The 17,882-nt window shown below is 39.0% G+C and overlaps 1 protein-coding gene across 1 annotated transcript in view; it reads right to left on the bottom strand.

Moving 5' to 3' along the window:
• Window positions 1-13,697, bottom strand: part of ghrhra (growth hormone releasing hormone receptor a) — a 30,802-nt gene extending 17,105 nt beyond the window's left edge. Inside the window, exons 1-3 of the mRNA XM_058626381.1 lie at window positions 13,503-13,697; window positions 12,738-12,846; window positions 22-129 (exon numbers count right to left, since the gene is read on the bottom strand). Coding sequence (XP_058482364.1) covers window positions 22-129; window positions 12,738-12,846; window positions 13,503-13,619 — 334 coding nt within the window. The 5' untranslated portion in view covers window positions 13,620-13,697. The remainder of the gene's footprint in view (window positions 1-21; window positions 130-12,737; window positions 12,847-13,502) is intronic.
• Window positions 13,698-17,882: the final 4,185 nt, after the last annotated feature.

The raw sequence follows: 17,882 nt of genomic DNA, 5'->3' as shown, positions 1-17,882 counted from the left end.
TCCAAACAGACATTAACAAACCTTGACTGCTGGAAAAATGTTGAAAGACTTCGGAGCAGGAAACGTTGACCACCTGACCGACTTCAGCTCTCAGCCAACATCCGATCTCGTCCCATTCTGTTTTACATCCTGCAAACACAGATGAGCAACGCCAGTCAATCTTTCATGAGAAAATCTCACCTGTTGCTGTTATTTTTATTAGGAACAAAGTTGATGTGTGTCATACTTTACAACCACAGAAACTACGGGACAAACCGGTGATCTGGTCACACTCCTGTTCTCCGGCTACAAAATAAAAGAGGATATTTTCTCTTAATCCCGAACTAATCAATCTATAAAAGTGCATGAAAGCAGCTGACAGTTTTTATCCACAGTCCGGCAGAAGTACCTTGTCCTTGTCATTTTTTCTGTAAATGGATTTTGTTAAAAGCGTTTGCTTAATGTCAAAACACACCAGATGTTTCCATCTTCTGTCCTGCACTTAGTCGTTTCCGTGTCAGCGTCTCTGACACTTGGACAGATGATTGAATGACGAATACACGTGAATCCTAGTCATAAATATGCCCATGAGCGTGGTGATGCAGCGTCTTCATCCATGCTTGAAAGACAACAATGATCTTTTATCTTTTATTTTTTCCTTACTTCAAATTTACCCCAAAGGCTGATGTGAGAGCAAAATAAATGTCAAAAGTTTCCTCAGTATAGGAACTCTCTCCTCGGGGCACTGTAAGTTTCCAGTAAGAGAAATTTTCAAAAAGAGCCAGGAATGATTTCTGAATAAAACGCTGACATGGTGATGCCTGTTGCTGAAATTAGGATTCTTTCTCTTCACTTAGTAAGTTGGACACTTTCTGCTGAGACTGTTGTTTATTTCATCACATTTATTCCAATTCAGAATCAGAAATACTTTGTTGATCCCCGTGGGGGAAAAAAAGATGCTTCAACCAAGAATAGAAATATATACAGAGCAAGAGAATTATTCAAATTTGAAAATACTGTATGAATATATATATACATATATAGATATATATGTATGTAAGGGAAATCAGCCATGTCTGCAAGATTGTCAAACAGAGATTGTTAGGACAAGAACAGAGACAAACCCGGAGACAGACAGACGTTTTAAAAAGACATAAAGAGACATCGACTTAATGTTGTTATTAGTTGAGACTGTAATTGCGGGAACAAGGCTTTATTCCCATAATTCAATCTGAATATCTTCTTTAAATCTCTTTCATGTGGATGTGACTGATGACGGATGTCATTATAATGCTGCATGCATACACTGGCTGCTGATTTTGTCCGTTATGTCAATGCTTGGTTTTCTTTAAAAAAAAAGAAAAGCAGAGCTAAAAAAAAAATCACATATATTCACATGATCTTCATGATTATTTTGCATTTGGGTCATCTGTTAACCATTCAAACAGCCCTCGCTCTTCATCTTATGGTCTTCAGTCACCATGGCTCATGATGTCACACCCCTCCCCTCGCTTGTTCCCCTTCTGATCTACATCCAGAATTCAACTGATGGAAATCTGTCAGAGCCACAGAGATGTTTTAAATCCCACAGGCTGCTCCAGATTCATCAGACCAGCCTATGTTTCTTTTTCTGTCCAGGTTCTGAGTCTGTACAAGTCTGACTCTGCTCAAAGAAGTGAAGCTGCAGTGCGTAAATTTAACTTAAATGAACTTTTTCAGCCTCTGTTTGGCCTCTGTGAGCAAAACAATTTATCATTATTTGTATGCAATGTTTTTAATGTGAAAACAGGCTCTGTACAGCAATACTATCAAACCTGACTGAGGAGCGTTTGTTTCTATAGAGCAGCAGAGCAGGGGTGGGTGGGCGTAAGGAGGATTTATCTCAACAACATTAGAATATACTATCATTTTTTCATGGTTGCTTCTATGTGTTGTGTTTGTAGGCCTCAAGCGTTTCTACAAACTTTACTTGACGTCTTGACATAAAATGCATCACTTCCAAAGACTCGTGTGGAGCTGATCCACTTTATCAGCGTTTGGGAACTCTTTTGTTTATGTTTAAATATGAGGCACTACACTGTTAAACGTGACGCGTGTCTCCTGCCAACAGGGTTTGACGTCCTGTGTATTCTTCAATGTTTTTCTGTTTACCATAGTTGCGGAGCATGAAAGTCCTTCTTCTCACAACCAGTCCGACCCTTTTTCTCTGACCTCTCTCATCGGGAAGGTATTTCTGTCCACAGAACTTGCTAGTAAAATTTAGAGAATGTTGAGCATGAAAACCCCTAGAGATCAGCGTGGTGAAAAAACCTCAAAGCAGCCATTTAAATAGAAGAACAAAATCATTGACGTCACATCTTTTTTGGCATTCAGATAACTGGTTCTCTAGATCTGTATCTGCATTACTTTGTACGTTACACTGCTGCTATTATGTTTGAATCATTGGAATATCTGTTCACAATAATAATGTGCGTGGCAACTGTATATGCAACGTACTTATATATACAGAAATCTGTGAAGATTGTTGCTGTAGGTTTAACTATCATGGAGTTCAATACATGGATGTACTACCATGAGTTAAAATGTCACGTGATAAGTAAAATGCTACAGGGCTGAAACAATTGCTCTGTTAATTGATTACTAAATTAATCCTCAACTATTTTAATAATTAATTAATCAGTTTGAGGGTTTCTCTAAATAACAGCTTTTAACAGCGAGCGTATATCGCAGACGACACATTTGCACAAGCGCACTTGCATTACCATAATTACTTGACGGTTTCTGAAAGCTGAGAAGTTGCACGTCAAAGTGTCATCGCGGGAATTTCACTCGTGCTGTTTGAGGAAGTCGGCAATCAGAGACTTAGTCACCAGAGAGGAAAGAGTTGGAAAAAATGCCTGTATATAGTTTCCAAAATGCTTCCATATGCAATATTTACTGGATTGCCATTGTGTATGAATACAATGACATTCAATGCAGGAGCTCAGAATATACACGGGAAAGAACAGGAGAGGAAAATAATTCCAGTGTGCATCAGATAAGAACAATTGTACTTCTGCTTCTTCTTTGCTGCAAGATAAATACTTTAGTATTGTGACACACGAGGAAATCATTTGTTTTCAGGGGGGACCTAGAACGGTGTGAAATTAAAGTATAAAATATGAATAAACACCTGTATTTGGAGGCCACGAACCATTCACTTGACACTAGACAAATCTGGCAATCTGTAGAGCTTGTAGTGTAGCCTATGACTAGCAGACATTCAGATATGTTACAAGAGGAATTTATTACACAGTTGTAATAAATAACACAAACGTTACATTAAGACGAGTCGGTTCCAGGACAATGCTTACTGCCTTACTGGGACACTTGAATTAAATTACACCTGTACTTCTCCTATTAAGGCAAAAATATGAGCAGTAAAAATGGATTGAGTCAAAAACTTTTTGTGTAACCATGTCCAAGAAGCCAAAGAATTCTACAAATATGTATAAAAGAAAAGATTTACATAGCACCCACGGTCAAGTCCATATTGTGATGAGAAGAAATCCCTTCTGGATAAGACAATCAAAACTGGCAGTGAAGTACCAGTTTAAAAAAAAAAACAATGGTTAGAGTTAAAAGCTTGCACGTCTGTTTGGGTTTAGCTGGAAAAGAGAATTAAAAGTGACTTTATGCAAGGACTTCATAGCTGTGTTCAGGTAATTGATATCAGGGATTAAGAGATTATGTTCTTAAATAAACGCCACACGTTTCACACATCCAAGAATTGTTCTGAAAATTGTATTCGGTGAGAGGGGAAGCATCTTGTCGACATACTGTGTGTGGGAGTTTTTACAGATGGCACTTGTATTTAAAAAAACATTAAAAAACACACACCTATTAAGAGAGAAAACAGCTTCCAATTATTTCATATTTGATGACGGATAGAGACACATTTGTGGACACTGTGGTGGTGGAAGAACAAGCAGCTATTTTATTTATTTGGATCTAATTTAATTACTGGACGTCACATTTTTCTAATAAAATAGCATATACTGGCTGCTCCCCTTGGACGTGTAGGGAACAGCCTTTGTGCCAATTTATGATAAGAGAACGCTGATCAAAACGTAGCTTTGCTGGAGAGTTGATGCACGCTGACAGTATGTGGGCTCACATATACAACACAATGGATGTGGGTGTTTTACATCCTGCGGTTAGTGTTGGGTGGTTGTCATTTGTTTCTTGATGAGTGACATTGATTTAGGCTCAAGTCTGACATTGATGATGATGATGATGATGATCAGTTATTTACTGGTTTGTTGGATTGTAGGTGAAGGGTTGACTGGATGTCAAGTGGTGCAACAATATTCCCAAGAATATTGTTCAGTTGAGGATTCGACTGAAACAGAAAACCAAGTGTGACGTGACAACATTGACTTACTGACCAAGACATGATTTGATGCTTAGTACGAGATAAGGGTCCCTAAAGAAAGACAGGCAGACAATTATATCATTTGACCTAATTGATAAAGGTCAATGAAATCATTCACCACCAGATTTTTCCCAAAGGTATCCACACACGACTACTCTCCAAGGACAATTAAATAAAAATAATTATAATAAATCCTACAGCAATTTTATAATATATATATATAACATAGTCTCCCTTTGGAACATGTATGTGAATGTGTTTCGCTATATTGAAGTAATGACAACAAAGGTTCATTTTCTATTCTATTCTATTGACAACAGAGGTAAAAAATGAAATGGACACAGTTCCACTGAGACTAACATCCGTATTTACTGAAACAGGATTTAATCGAAGGGTGAAACATGTTGGGGGAAAAACTTAATGTTGTGTCTCTGATGTGTCTCACTTCACTGCCTTGTCAGTCGGTTGATTAATTTCAAATCCGTTCAATGTTTTTAATCACACATTGATTGACAGGTATCTCCGACTCCAGCGCTTCAACACCACAGCTCAGATACTACAAATACTACTCGTACTATACAGCTACTCATTACTTCTAACGTTAATATCATCCTTATCCTTCCTTCACCTACAGTTTGTCCTTTTCTGAGGGTCACATGAGGAGCTGGAACCAACCCCACATGGTGTTTGGGCAAGATGTATGATGTCACACCCTGGACCAGATTGATGAAGATGACAGTGATGATGATAACTGTTAAATATATGAAATATACTTGCTACACAACCACCTCTCCTTCACTAACCCCCTTCTTCCCTCTGGTTTGAAGGGAGCTTTGAAGAGAGTCTGGTTCTGAAGGGAGCTTTTTCTCTCCACTGCTGCCAGGTTCTTGCTCATTGTGTTCCTGTTGGGTTTCTCTATAATAATTAAAAGGTCTTGGTGTTAGCATGTCAAGTAACCATATTTCCACCAAGTGGAACAGTTCGGCTTGGTACGGTAGGCATTTTACTCTGTTTCCATTAGGGAATAGTCCCAAAATAACCAGCCCAACCGTTCCATTTTCAGCAACCTTCCCTTGGGCTACCAGAGTAAAATGGTACGGTCAAGGTGGAGCTAGACCGGTCAACTGATTGGGCGACAGAAAAAAACGCAACTCCCTTGCGACCAGTGTCTCTTCAACGCCCCCACTGTCCATTCTCGCACAAAGCATTGATGTCTTGTTGAGACAGTCACAAACCGGGCAGGAAAAAAAAGTTGTGTTGTGTCGCGTTTGTTGTCGTCACAATAGTACTCTATCGTCTCACTGACATGGCCACACCGCTCCTACCAAGTACTGTAAAGGTACTGTTCTCAGTCGAAACGCAAGCCTGACCCAGGGCATGAATTGAATTGAATTTTCTTAAGCCTTTATTAAAAGAAAGCTCTTGAGGAAACTGGATACGTAGCCACATTTAAACGTCACCTCATTTTGCATAGACAGTGGCGTTTGGTGTGAGTGTTTCCAGAACACTGCTGAGGAAGGAAGAAGAGTGATGACTTATTATTATTATTATAATAATATATTATTATTAAGTGTGTGCTGAGTTTTCTCAGTGGGTTTTTGTATGTCTTAATGGGATCCAGTGGTTTATGGGCTCTAAGTCTGAAAAAGCTGACAATAGGCAACATGTGGAAAAGAAAATGCAACCGATACATTCCGCCCACTCCCGCTGGCATTTTTGCTTAAACTGTGCTGTTATTTTTTTAGGTTTCTGAGTCTAGCTTGTGTAGGAAAAGTGCTTTATAAATTAAACTGCCCTCAGAGGCGTATGTCTCTCCAGTTTGTTGTGAAAAATGTACGTTTTGTCAAAAAATGTGCTTCATGTCCATTCATTCAGTTATCCACAGGAGTCAAGTATACAAAGCTCTACATGACTCCATGATTACATGTCACCTTCAATTTTTGACATTACACTGACAAAAGCGAGTGCACACACACACACACACACTTCAACGGTGACGTTCATCCGCAGATGTTTATCTGCGTAATAGTGCATCTTCAGGGGTAAATAAGATCACATCAGACAGGAAATGTTAAAGTTCATCACTCTTACGGAGGGGGGTAGCAGTGTTAAGAGTGTCGCTGTCTGATGAAGTGACACAGAGCTCAGCATCGTGATGAAGCCCAGTATTGAGACACGCAGCGCGGCCCCCTCTGTGAGACGCCACCTTCATTAGTATGTAATGAAGTCAATGAATCAGATTGGAAGGACAAGAAAGTGAGGCTTCACCGGGGGGTAGAGCAGGGGTCAGTGTGTGTATATGATCAGTATGATGATGGTAACATGGAGAGCTATCGTCATACTTTCACACTAAAATGAGCAGACTTTTAAAGCCAGACTGAACGGTAAATGGTCTGCATTTATATAGTGTTTTTCTCGTGTTGATGACACTTTGCACCACAGCTTTTGCCATTCACCCATTCACTCACACATTCATACCCGTCAGACACATCAGCATGTAGACTAGTGGTTTCCCGGGAATCACACTGACTACTGTCAAGTTGAAAGATGCCTCGCTTTACCACTGAGCTACCATCAACTGAAGCAGCTAAAGAATAAGATCTCAGGGTTGGTCTTTTCAATAATGTTTTAAAATATGACATCACAGATGCATCAGATGCAATATAAATTGCATCTGGTAACTACTTAGAGCTCAGTGATGATGTTGTATCTTTTACTTGAGTGCCTCCCTAAGGATCTGAACTGTCTGATCTGTTACTCCTCTCCTCTCCTCCACTTGATTTGACTCAGTGTTGCCGAGTTAAAGACGAGGAAAATGGTTTGTCATGGTAACAGACTGAGGTTATTGAAATGTTACTTGTGTTTCTGTTGTTGTTAATCAATGTGACCACTGTAGACTTTTTAAAACAGATATTACATTATTATGATGGCCAATGAAGTATAAAAGAAATTCTAAAGTTTTGGAGCAAATCAGGGTTAAACGAATTGTATTGCAACATTTGACCTGTCTGTAATGCAGAGAATAGACTATAATTAACTAATCCATGGGTTTTTTTACCCACAAAACCAGCAGTAACAAACAAAGACCATAAATCATCATCCTCAGTGTTTTACACTTCTGTTCATTCTGTTCACCTAAAATATATGATGTGAATAAAGCTTTATTGCTACACTGTGTCCAGTGTCATTATCGTTCATTAAATAACATACGCAACATTTTTCTAAATTGCACAGACAGGATATCACCTGTAAGAGAAACAGTGATATGATAGTGCTGTTTCAGGGCATTTTAACTTTTAAAACCATTTGGAACATGATATATTACTTTCCATCGCTGGTTACATTTTCCATTGAAATATAAAAATAATGTGTAGCAACATAGAACTATTTTTTTCCTTAATACTAATAATACAGCACCTACAATTTCATCAATGCTTTTTGTGTTAATATTCACTATTTGGTAATATTTTTGTCCCAACAACGCACATTTACATAGTACCTTCGCTAAGTGTCTCTTGATGTATACAGTAAGTGTTTACACTCATGTATTGGTTACGTCTCTTATCTGTATCACCTGTTATGACTGTGCGTCTCCTTGCTGTGATCGCGTAAACACCGCATGTTGACCTCGCAACTCTTTGGACAAGCTCAATGAAGAGGAACACTGTTGCCTTGCGACAGCGAATTATGGTCATGTGCATAGACCATATTTGTATTCATAGTATCGTATTGTCTCTGCTTACAAGCACTAGGTCTTTGCTGCTTCTATTTCTATTGCAATTGAACACAGATAACCCTCCTTTACCATCTCTAGTACATCAGAAGTGAGTGTTGCTGATGTATTGATCAGTAATTCAATATGTCAGAGGATAGAAAATGACTCTACAGCTAACTCAATTCCCCTTTTCTCCTTTTTCTCACCAGAGGTTGGCAATTTATACGATTGCCTTGATGAAGGCCTTGATGGCTGAAATGCGTTGGCACATTTTGATTCAATAGCCATAAAATATTAAAGGCTTTTTGACTATCACACTTCTGAGTGTGCCTCAGATCTCTCAAGTATTGCAACAATCTTGTCAGACATTTAGTAAGTAAAAATATATCAAAAAAATCCACTTTTCACAGTTGCTTGTTGCAACAAAACAGGCCAAAGGAGTTACTTTGGTGGTCAACTACTTCATATGACATCAACATAAGCCATAACACGTGAGAGCAATGCAGTGAAAATCAAACTTAACCCAAAGTGGTGAATCAAATTGAAGTCTTAAGTATATGACTGGTCCTTTCAGCTCAATAATCCCTTCTGGAAGGGGCAACCAGAACAAGTACGGCGAGAACAACTCTACTGTCGAACAAGGCGTACAGGTTCTGATGATAGTAGTTAGACAAAGACAGGTGTAAAGGTTCTGATGATAGTAGTTAGACAAAGGCGTACAGGTTCTGATGATAGTAGTTAGATAAAGGTGTACAGGTTCTGATGATAGTAGTTAGATAAAGGTGTACAGGTTCTGATGATAGTAGTTAGATAAAGGTGTACAGGTTCTGATGATAGTAGTTAGACAAAGACAGGTGTAAAGGTTCTGATGATAGTAGTTAGACAAAGACAAAGGCGTACAAGTTCTGATGATAGTAGTTAGATAAAGACAAAGGCGTACAGGTTCTGATGATAGTAGTTAGATAAAGACAAAGGCGTACAGGTTCTGATGATAGTAGTTAGACAAAGACAAAGGCGTACAAGTTCTGATGATAGTAGTTAGACAAAGACGTACAAGTTCTGATGATAGTAGTTAGACAAAGGCATATAGGTTCTGATGATAGTAGTTAGACAAAGGCGTACAGGTTCTGATGATAATAGTTAGACAAAGACAAAGGCGTACAAGTTCTGATGATAGTAGTTAGACAAAGGCGTACAGGTTCTGAAGATAGTAGTTAGACAAAGGCGTACAGGTTCTGATGATAGTAGTTAGACAAAGGCGTACAGGTTCTGATGATAATTGTTAGACAAAGACAAAGGCGTACAAGTTCTGATGATAGTAGTTAGATAAAGACGGTTCTGATGATAATAGTTAGACAAAGACGTTTCTGATGATAGTAGTTAGACAAAGACACATACAAAGGTTAATATAACAAAAGACTTTAAAGGCAACAGTGCTTTGATACCATCTATGATAGTTTTGCCTGCTGGAAAGTTCTACACCTCCCACTTGGCCAACCTGTCCTCCAACTGAAACGTACATATAGGTCGTTTTTTCAACCCCTGAAAACGTACATATAGGTCGTTTTCTGAAAACGTGACTGTGGGTCGTTTTTTTCAAACCCCTGAATGCGACGTAAAGGTAGTATTTTCCAACTCGAATATGCACAGATGTTACTGAGGGTAGGGTTAGGGCAAAAAGACAGGGTTAGGTAGTAAAAATAAAACAAATATTAAAAAGGTGGTATAGTTAGGGACCGAACCATTGTCGACCCTGTTCCGGCACAGCGCTCTCGCTACTGAACCTACTGCCGGTGCCGACATCGGCGAAGCCACTAGATACGGCGTCTAAGGCGGAGTGGTTGCTGTTATGTATACAACCGCTAGGGGCGCATGTTTTGAAAACGTAAACATAGGTCGTAATTCCTGCATACGACCTATATGCACGTTTTATTGGAGGACAGTCTCCACTTGGCCTACAGTAGGCCACGACAACTAAGTAAGAATTTTACCTTGCAGATGTAACATTCACCCACAAGTCCGTTTTCAAGAACTGTCAATAAGAAATGAATCTACACTGTTGAAACTGATGCGTCATCGCACTGAAGGCTTTTGAAGCTATAATCAGTTTATGGTATTTATATAGTGATACTCATCCAACAGCATGTGGCACTTAAATATTACTTTTTTTTATTGTTTTTTCCAATAATTCAAAGTTAATCTGATTTTTCAGCTCCTAGAATGTTAACATCTTCTGGTTTTGAATCATCAACTGAATCATTTTGGTTTGTGGACAAAACAAGACATTTGATCATATATTCCAGGTTAGAGAAACACTGATCAACATGTTTCAACATTTTCTGACATTTTACGGACCAAACAAGTAGAGATTAATCTATTAGGAAAATAATTGTTAGTTGCAGCGCTAGTCGACAGGTCATTTGGTCACTGTATCTTCAAGAGTGTAGATATCAGCAAAGGTTTTACAGCTTGGTCGTCATTAAAATCTTTTGCTGTTTTACTTTTCTGCAAACCATAGCAAATATTACATTGTACGCTCTGTATAGAATTAATGGTTTTAATGTTACTCTAATGGCTAATTCAAAAAGAAGACCCTTAACACAGCATAACTCTGCGATAAAAGCAGCACCCCACACTTAGAGACGAGTGTGAGACTAAACATTGGAAGATTTGTTGCAGATTGTTGCAGCGTTATGTGGAGATAAGAGACTGTCCTCCAATAAAACGAGCGCTGCGACGGAGCACGGTCGACAATGGTTCGGTACCTAACTATACCACCTTTTTAATATTTTTTTTATTTTTACTACCTAACCCTGTCTTTTTGCCCTAACCCTACCCTCAGTAACATCTGTGCATATTCGAGTTGGAAAATATTACCTTTACGTCGCATTCAGGGGTTTGAAAAAAACGACCCACGGTCACGTTTTCAGAAAACGACCTATATGTAAGTTTTCAGGGGTTGAAAAAACGACCTATATGTACGTTTCAGTTGGAGGACAGGTTGGGAGATAATGTTCTAATGAAGAAGAAAATCTGATCTAGGTGAGCCTATTTAGAGCCTAACCACATTCATAAGCAGAAAATGGTTATCACCACCCTCATTTCTGCCAGACGTGGTTAAAACATACGCTGATAAGCACATGACATTTTGGTTCAGAAACATGACTGATATCACTGATGTGTGCTTTGCAGAAAATGTATGATGATAACATATGATATTGACAAACGTAGCGTTAATATTTTTCAGAAATTTGAACAACAGTAGCTTTTCTATTGGATTGGCCACTCATGAAACACCACTTAACTCAGCACTGCACACACTGCTGTCCTTAGTCAGTCACCTGCTGAGTAGTGGCCTGTATTAATATACTTGTATTAATACTACTATTGTACTTGTACTTTTCTAGTCTTGATAACCACTCAAAGCTGCTTTACACTACAGTTTTTTTGCCCATTCACTCACACATTCATACAGCTCATCACACATCTTTCACACCCATTCACACGATGCCGACACAGGAGCAACTTGCCGTTAAGTGTCTTGCCCAGGGGACACATCCGTATGTAGACTAGCGAAGCCAGTAATCAAACCCTCAACCTTCCAGTTGCAAGACAGCTCACTCTACCACTCATCCACTGTCACCCAAAGTTTGAAGCCTGTCAAGCAAACCATTGGACAATTATGTGATAAAGACACGGACAGACAGATGTTTCTTGAATTATGACGGGGTGGCCTTTTTTTCACTTCAGCCCCTGGTCCCTGAAATGTCTGTGCAAGCCCCTGACAACTACCGACATGTGGTTTCATTGAAGTGCTTAACTTTTAGTTTCATCTCTTGATATGAGTCATGTCTTTCACTCTTTTCTCAACTCTATTTAATTTCCGTAACTCGTAAGCTTTCCTGTCCCTTTTGCACCAGTGTATTCTTGTGTGCAGACACACAAAGCAACAGCAGCACCATATACATTATTGAATTAAGACTTGTCATTTACTGTATATATTAACCTCAGCTATCTTACACCGCTGTGCTGCTTGGCAAGAAGGAATTTGTCTTCGCTGAAGTGTTGAACCTGGACAACGCAGGGTCTGGAAAACAGACACAAAGCACTCCTGAGCTGACTGATACATAATACATCAGTTCATACTGACGAGAGCTACAGACTCTAAATACTGTATTTATATAGCACTGTTCTAGAGCTATGGATGAGACACAGGAGCAGCTTGGGGAGCAAAGTGTGACTGAAGGTTTGAAGCCTGTCAAGCGAGTATGCAGTGTTGTAATGTAACAAAGTGCCAATACTTTGTTACTGTACTTAAGTACACATATCTGTACTTTACTTCATTAATATTTCTAGTAACTTGTACTTTTACTCCACTACACATCCCCTAACTATCTTTGCTACTACCAAATAGAGTTGGGAATGTATTTATAAAGCTTAGTTTCATCTCTTGATATGAGTCTATGTCTATTTCACTCTTTATTTATTTTCCAGTAATTCAGCCTTCCTGTCTGTTAAAAGCCTTTTTGGCAGTGTGTGTGTGTGTTTGTGCGCAGACACACAAAGCAACAGCAACAACAGCCGCCGCAGCAGCAGCAGCTGGTGCATCGCGACACAGCATGAACCCACCGCTTTGCTCGGTCTGGTTTTGCGCCTCGCTCCTCCTCGTCTGGCTGCAAATGTCCCGAGCCCTCAGGTGCTGGTGGATGATCGCGCAGTCCGGGTGAATCCCTTCAGTCTGAAACAAACACCACGAGAGAATGAAGACACGCAGATTGAAGACGACACTTGCAACACCACCCCGGGGGAGTTGTGATGCGTGAGTGGCTGCAGACAGACAACAGTTTACCAAACAAACATCAGACAACAGCAACAGATCGACACGCGCGCACATCATGCCTTCCTTTCTGCTCACTCAATTAGAAGTTTTCATTCGTTTTTTAGTTTCAGACGATTCCTAAAATTGTAGAAGTAGAAAACATCATCCAGACGAGAAAAGAAAATCGCAGCCCCAGAGCAGATGGAGCATCAGCGCAAGTCATTTCTCTCAATTTGTCATAAGTGGTGGATTCAGGTCGAGGGTCTTGATATTTAAGCGTTAATCAGCGCCAGCAGAGGAGCGAGGACAGTAATTCTGTTGTCCATGTGCAGCGCGTGCACCAAGAACACCACATAATAAGGCATCATTAGGATGTAATTAAGTGGACAGCGTCTAATCACGGCGTTTTTGTCCTGCTTTTGAAAAAAATAAAAAAATGGGGCCAACTTTAGATGCACTTCAAACCTCTTCTACACCGACTTCATGCATGGAGCGCAGTTTGACCCAGATGTGCCGATGTCTACAATAAAACAGAATGAATGAATGAATGAATGACACAGGAATAATCCACCCACCAGAGGCCACAGATGAAGATAAAAGACGAGGAGGATGAATTTCTCCTGCTGTCCCGGCATCTTCTCACAGAACATTTCCATTTTCTTGTTTGTCCTCCTTATTATATCCTCCCTCATTGGATGGTGATAGAGTTAGAAAAAATATAACCTTAATCTAATTTTTTTTTTAAATATATATATATGGATATACTGTATATCCTGGTTATTTGTTCCTCTGATTTCTGGTTTACAGCGTCGGTATGAAAATGCAGCACTGCCAGCCCAAAATAGATGAATCCCTATTCTATTCCCCCAGTGTGCGAGCTGCAAACTTAACAGGAGTGGATGGCTGTGCTGTGCTGTGCTGTGCTCTCTCACTCGCTCTCTCTCTCTCTCTCTCTCTCTCTCTCTCTCTCTCTCTCTCTCTATCTCACACACTCTTTAAGACAGAGTTAAAAAAAAATATCAGGTGAATGAGCAGCTCCATTCTGAGATGGAGAGAAAAGAAGTGTCCTGATTTCAAGTCACAGTAAGACTAATAAAAACCTGTGTTTGTTGCCATAGAGAATTATTATGGATTGTAACAAATAACAATATAAAATCATGTTGTTTATATGGGAGAATTATTCACATAAAGACGTACAAATATATAAACATATATATATACATACATATATATATAAACATATATACATACAGTTATTTATGATGAAATAAAATGTAGTCTTTGCTCTTGTAAATTAGTTTTGATCAGCTAGACCCCATGGTTCTCAAACTGTGGTACGTTTACCACCAGTGGGACGTGAGCTTCCTCTGGTGGTACTGTACAGAAGTACTGGTCTACTGTATAGAGCTGAGGAGTGCGTAGAAAATAATAATTAATAATAATAAAATAATAATAACTAGACTCACCTTATCTCTCGCTCCTTCTTAATCTAATGTCACTATACCAGTGTGTAAAGTGTATGTGAGGAAGAGGAGGATGCTCGGTCTGTTTACACCGCTCAATTTTAACGTCGTCGGGTGATTGTTGAACTTTCCAGCAGGCAAAACTATCACTCTATTTATTGTTATATGTGATAGATATTATGTTTAAGAGAACCTGTGTATTATTTGGAGCATGCGCCGTTCTATTGTTATACGTTAACCTTTATGTGTCTCTATCTACTAATCATCAGAACCCGTATGATTTGTGATTTATGATTTTATGACTTGTTCTGAAAGGACCAATCAGTAAAAATCTGGACAGCGATGATGGTGTTCTTTTGAGAGCTCAATATTTTCTCACGTGTTACTTGGTATAAAAAGTTTGAGAGCCAATGAGGTTGAACTGCTCTGTAAAAGCACAATCATGCCAACAAATTCAGGTAAAATACAGTTAGTTGATTCATCTTTAAAGTCAGCAAAGCAACTTTTATTCTGAACACATTTGGGGCCACATGGTTAACGCTGTTGTCTTGAAGCAAAAAGACTCAGGTTTGTGACCCCATTGGAACAAGGGCTTTAATTGCAGAGGTTGACTGGACGTTCTAAATTACCCATTAGGTGTGAATGTAACAGGGAATGGTTATTTGTCTCCTTGTTTGCCCTGCGATGGACTGGGACCTGTGGAGGATAAAGCAGTAATACGTTTATGACAAATATCATGATTCACCATCAAAGGATTTTCGTCTGGTAGTGCCAACACCCCTTACAAGACAATCCAGACTCTTTTCATGTGTCGTTCGTTCCACGCCGGTGGAATGACCTACCGAGCGCTACCAGAACAGGGGGCGTCCCTGTCTATCTTCAAGAAGCTGTTGAAAACCCAGTTCTTCCAAGAGCATCTTCTGTCCTGGCACTTATCCTACCTCCTCTCCTTCTGCACTTGGATCCACCTCGGCACTCTCAGCCTCTATGAGTCCACTGTTCCTATCTACTGTAGTGGAGTTTTTTGTTTTTTGTAGCTTATTCCTCTCTTGTTAAGTCTCTCTCCACAAACCAAAAACGTGCAGATTAGGTATGACTTATTGAAGACTCTAAAACTGACCATGCAGTAAGTATGAATGTGAGTGTGACTGGTTGTTTACATATCTGTGCTGTAATACTGTAGCTGAACAGCCTTTCACCCAGTCAACTGGGACTGTCTCTCCAGCTCTCCTGTGGCTCTTAAGCTATAAGTGGGTAAGAAAATGGAACGATTGGAATTGTATGATACTGGATTGAAAAGAATATGAAACGGAGGGAGCGTATATGAGACTGCTTCAGACTGCAGGTTATCACCAGGGGCTGGGGGGAAAAAAGAGAGAGGTTGTAGCCTCTTGTATTTCTTTTGTTTTCCCCATGGTGTCCGTGTAATAAGCTTCGCATGGAGGATACAACAGCCTAATGCCTCTCAAATGGATTTCTGATTTGAAGCACAGCTACACCTCAGATGTATGTAACTGAAAAGACCCTATATATATATGTTCCCTCACCTGTTGCCTTTGATGAGGTAAAGGAAAAAGCAATTTAATGACTGATTTACAGGGACGTTTTTCTCCAGGAGGTGAATCTGGGTCATTGTTTCTCAAAAAAAAAAAAATTAAAACCAACCTGCTGACAGGATGTTATCAGGTTTTTTTGGTCATCACTAAAGCTCAAGGTTATTGTTTCACAAACAAATTTGTCTCCATGGAGATAATTTCAGGATTTCCAAGAGTGACATTACCAAAATTCACCCTACTTTAATCTGGTGGCCTCTACAGTAACTCCTGAAAATGCTTTCTTTGCCACACTTTGCAATTTCGAGTTAGGTGAAACTGGCAAAATAACACTGCTTCCTCTAACTCAGCATTTCTATGGGTGATATTGACCAAATTCACTCTACCTGCACCTGGTGACTTCTATGGTAACTCCTGAAAATGCTGTCTTTGTTACGCTTTGCAATCCTGAGTTAGGGCTCTGCCAAAATAAGACTGCACCTTCAAATGCAGGATTTTCAAGGGTGGCATTGACCAAATTCAATCTACCTGCATTTGGTGGCTTCTACTGTAACTCCTGAAAATACTGCCTTTGTCATGCTTTGCAGTACTGCTCCACTTCATTTTCAACATTATTCAACTTCATTTTTTTGTGTGCCCAGCACATAATTAGTCTTTCTGAATATACTGTAGATAAGAGATGTAGAAGTTGTCAATGTTTTGTCGATCAGATGAATGAAGGGATGTGCAGTGTCATCTTTGGTTTACAGAAACTCACGACATAGACATTGCTCTGTGATACACGCATGATTAAACTATATGTTCTTTCCTTTTAACAGAAGTTTAGCTGAGGTTCAGACGCCTGGCAGCTGTCAGATATTTGAAGCTGTCAGGAGTCTGAGGAAACTCGATCAATCGTCTGTTTCAGAGGAGACATTTGAAAGCTCATGGTGCTCATTTTAAAATCCTGTTTCCTTTGACGTCAAGATCATAGCAATTTAGTTATGTCTCGATGACGTTGAATATCAAACCAGGATGGCTAAGAGGTTAAGGACCAATAGACAGTAGTTTTTGAGGGTTCAATCCCCACTTTTTCACTCTCTTGTCTGCTCTCCTGTGTAGGATTGTGGGACTGTTATTTTGCTGTTTTGATCTTTGATAGTGGTCAATGTTAACTATGTGAACAATCTTTTTTAACGATCAGTAACAATCTTACTGAATTCTTTTTTCTAACTTAATTCCACTCACCAATTGATTTATTCACTTACAAAAAAACTAATGATCTGATTTTCTTGCTGTGAGCTGGTAGCGTGAGGTTCTGGTCAACGGCTCATTAAAAATTGGAGCAGTTTAAATTAAAGGGGTGGATATTTTCAACTGTCACATAATCAAAACATGCAGATACACAAGAGAAATACAACGTCATTCTATGTCATAGCACAATCTGTACTCTCAACAAAAAGTAAAAAAAATGCTGAAAACTACTAACCTGCAAAATTAGATAAATGAACATTATGCTTCTCTGACAGAAGCACAGAGCTGTGTAAAATATGTATAACAGTGGATAATAGCAGTTTTTAATATAATATAATATATCATGTGATATAATATAATTCGATATGATATGATATGATATGATATGATATGATATAATATAATATAATATAATATAATATAATATAATATATCATGTGATATAACATGATATAATATAATATAATATAATATAATATAATATAATATAGTATAGTAGAATATATAATATATCATTTGATATAATATAATATAATATATTTACGTTTTTCGAACTGTTGAGGGCAGCATTACACATCTTAGTGTACAGCCTGCCGGAAATTATTAGAAGAAGTATTTGCTCCAGATGGATCATACCACTTTCAAAGTTCAACGTTAACTGGAGCAAAACATGGATTCACGTTTTATCTGAAGCATATATAGGCGG

Source organism: Solea solea, chromosome 1 (assembly GCF_958295425.1).
Source record: "Solea solea chromosome 1, fSolSol10.1, whole genome shotgun sequence".
Classification (NCBI taxonomy): Eukaryota; Metazoa; Chordata; class Actinopteri; order Pleuronectiformes; family Soleidae; genus Solea; species Solea solea.
This window is presented reverse-complemented; position numbering and strand designations above follow the sequence as displayed.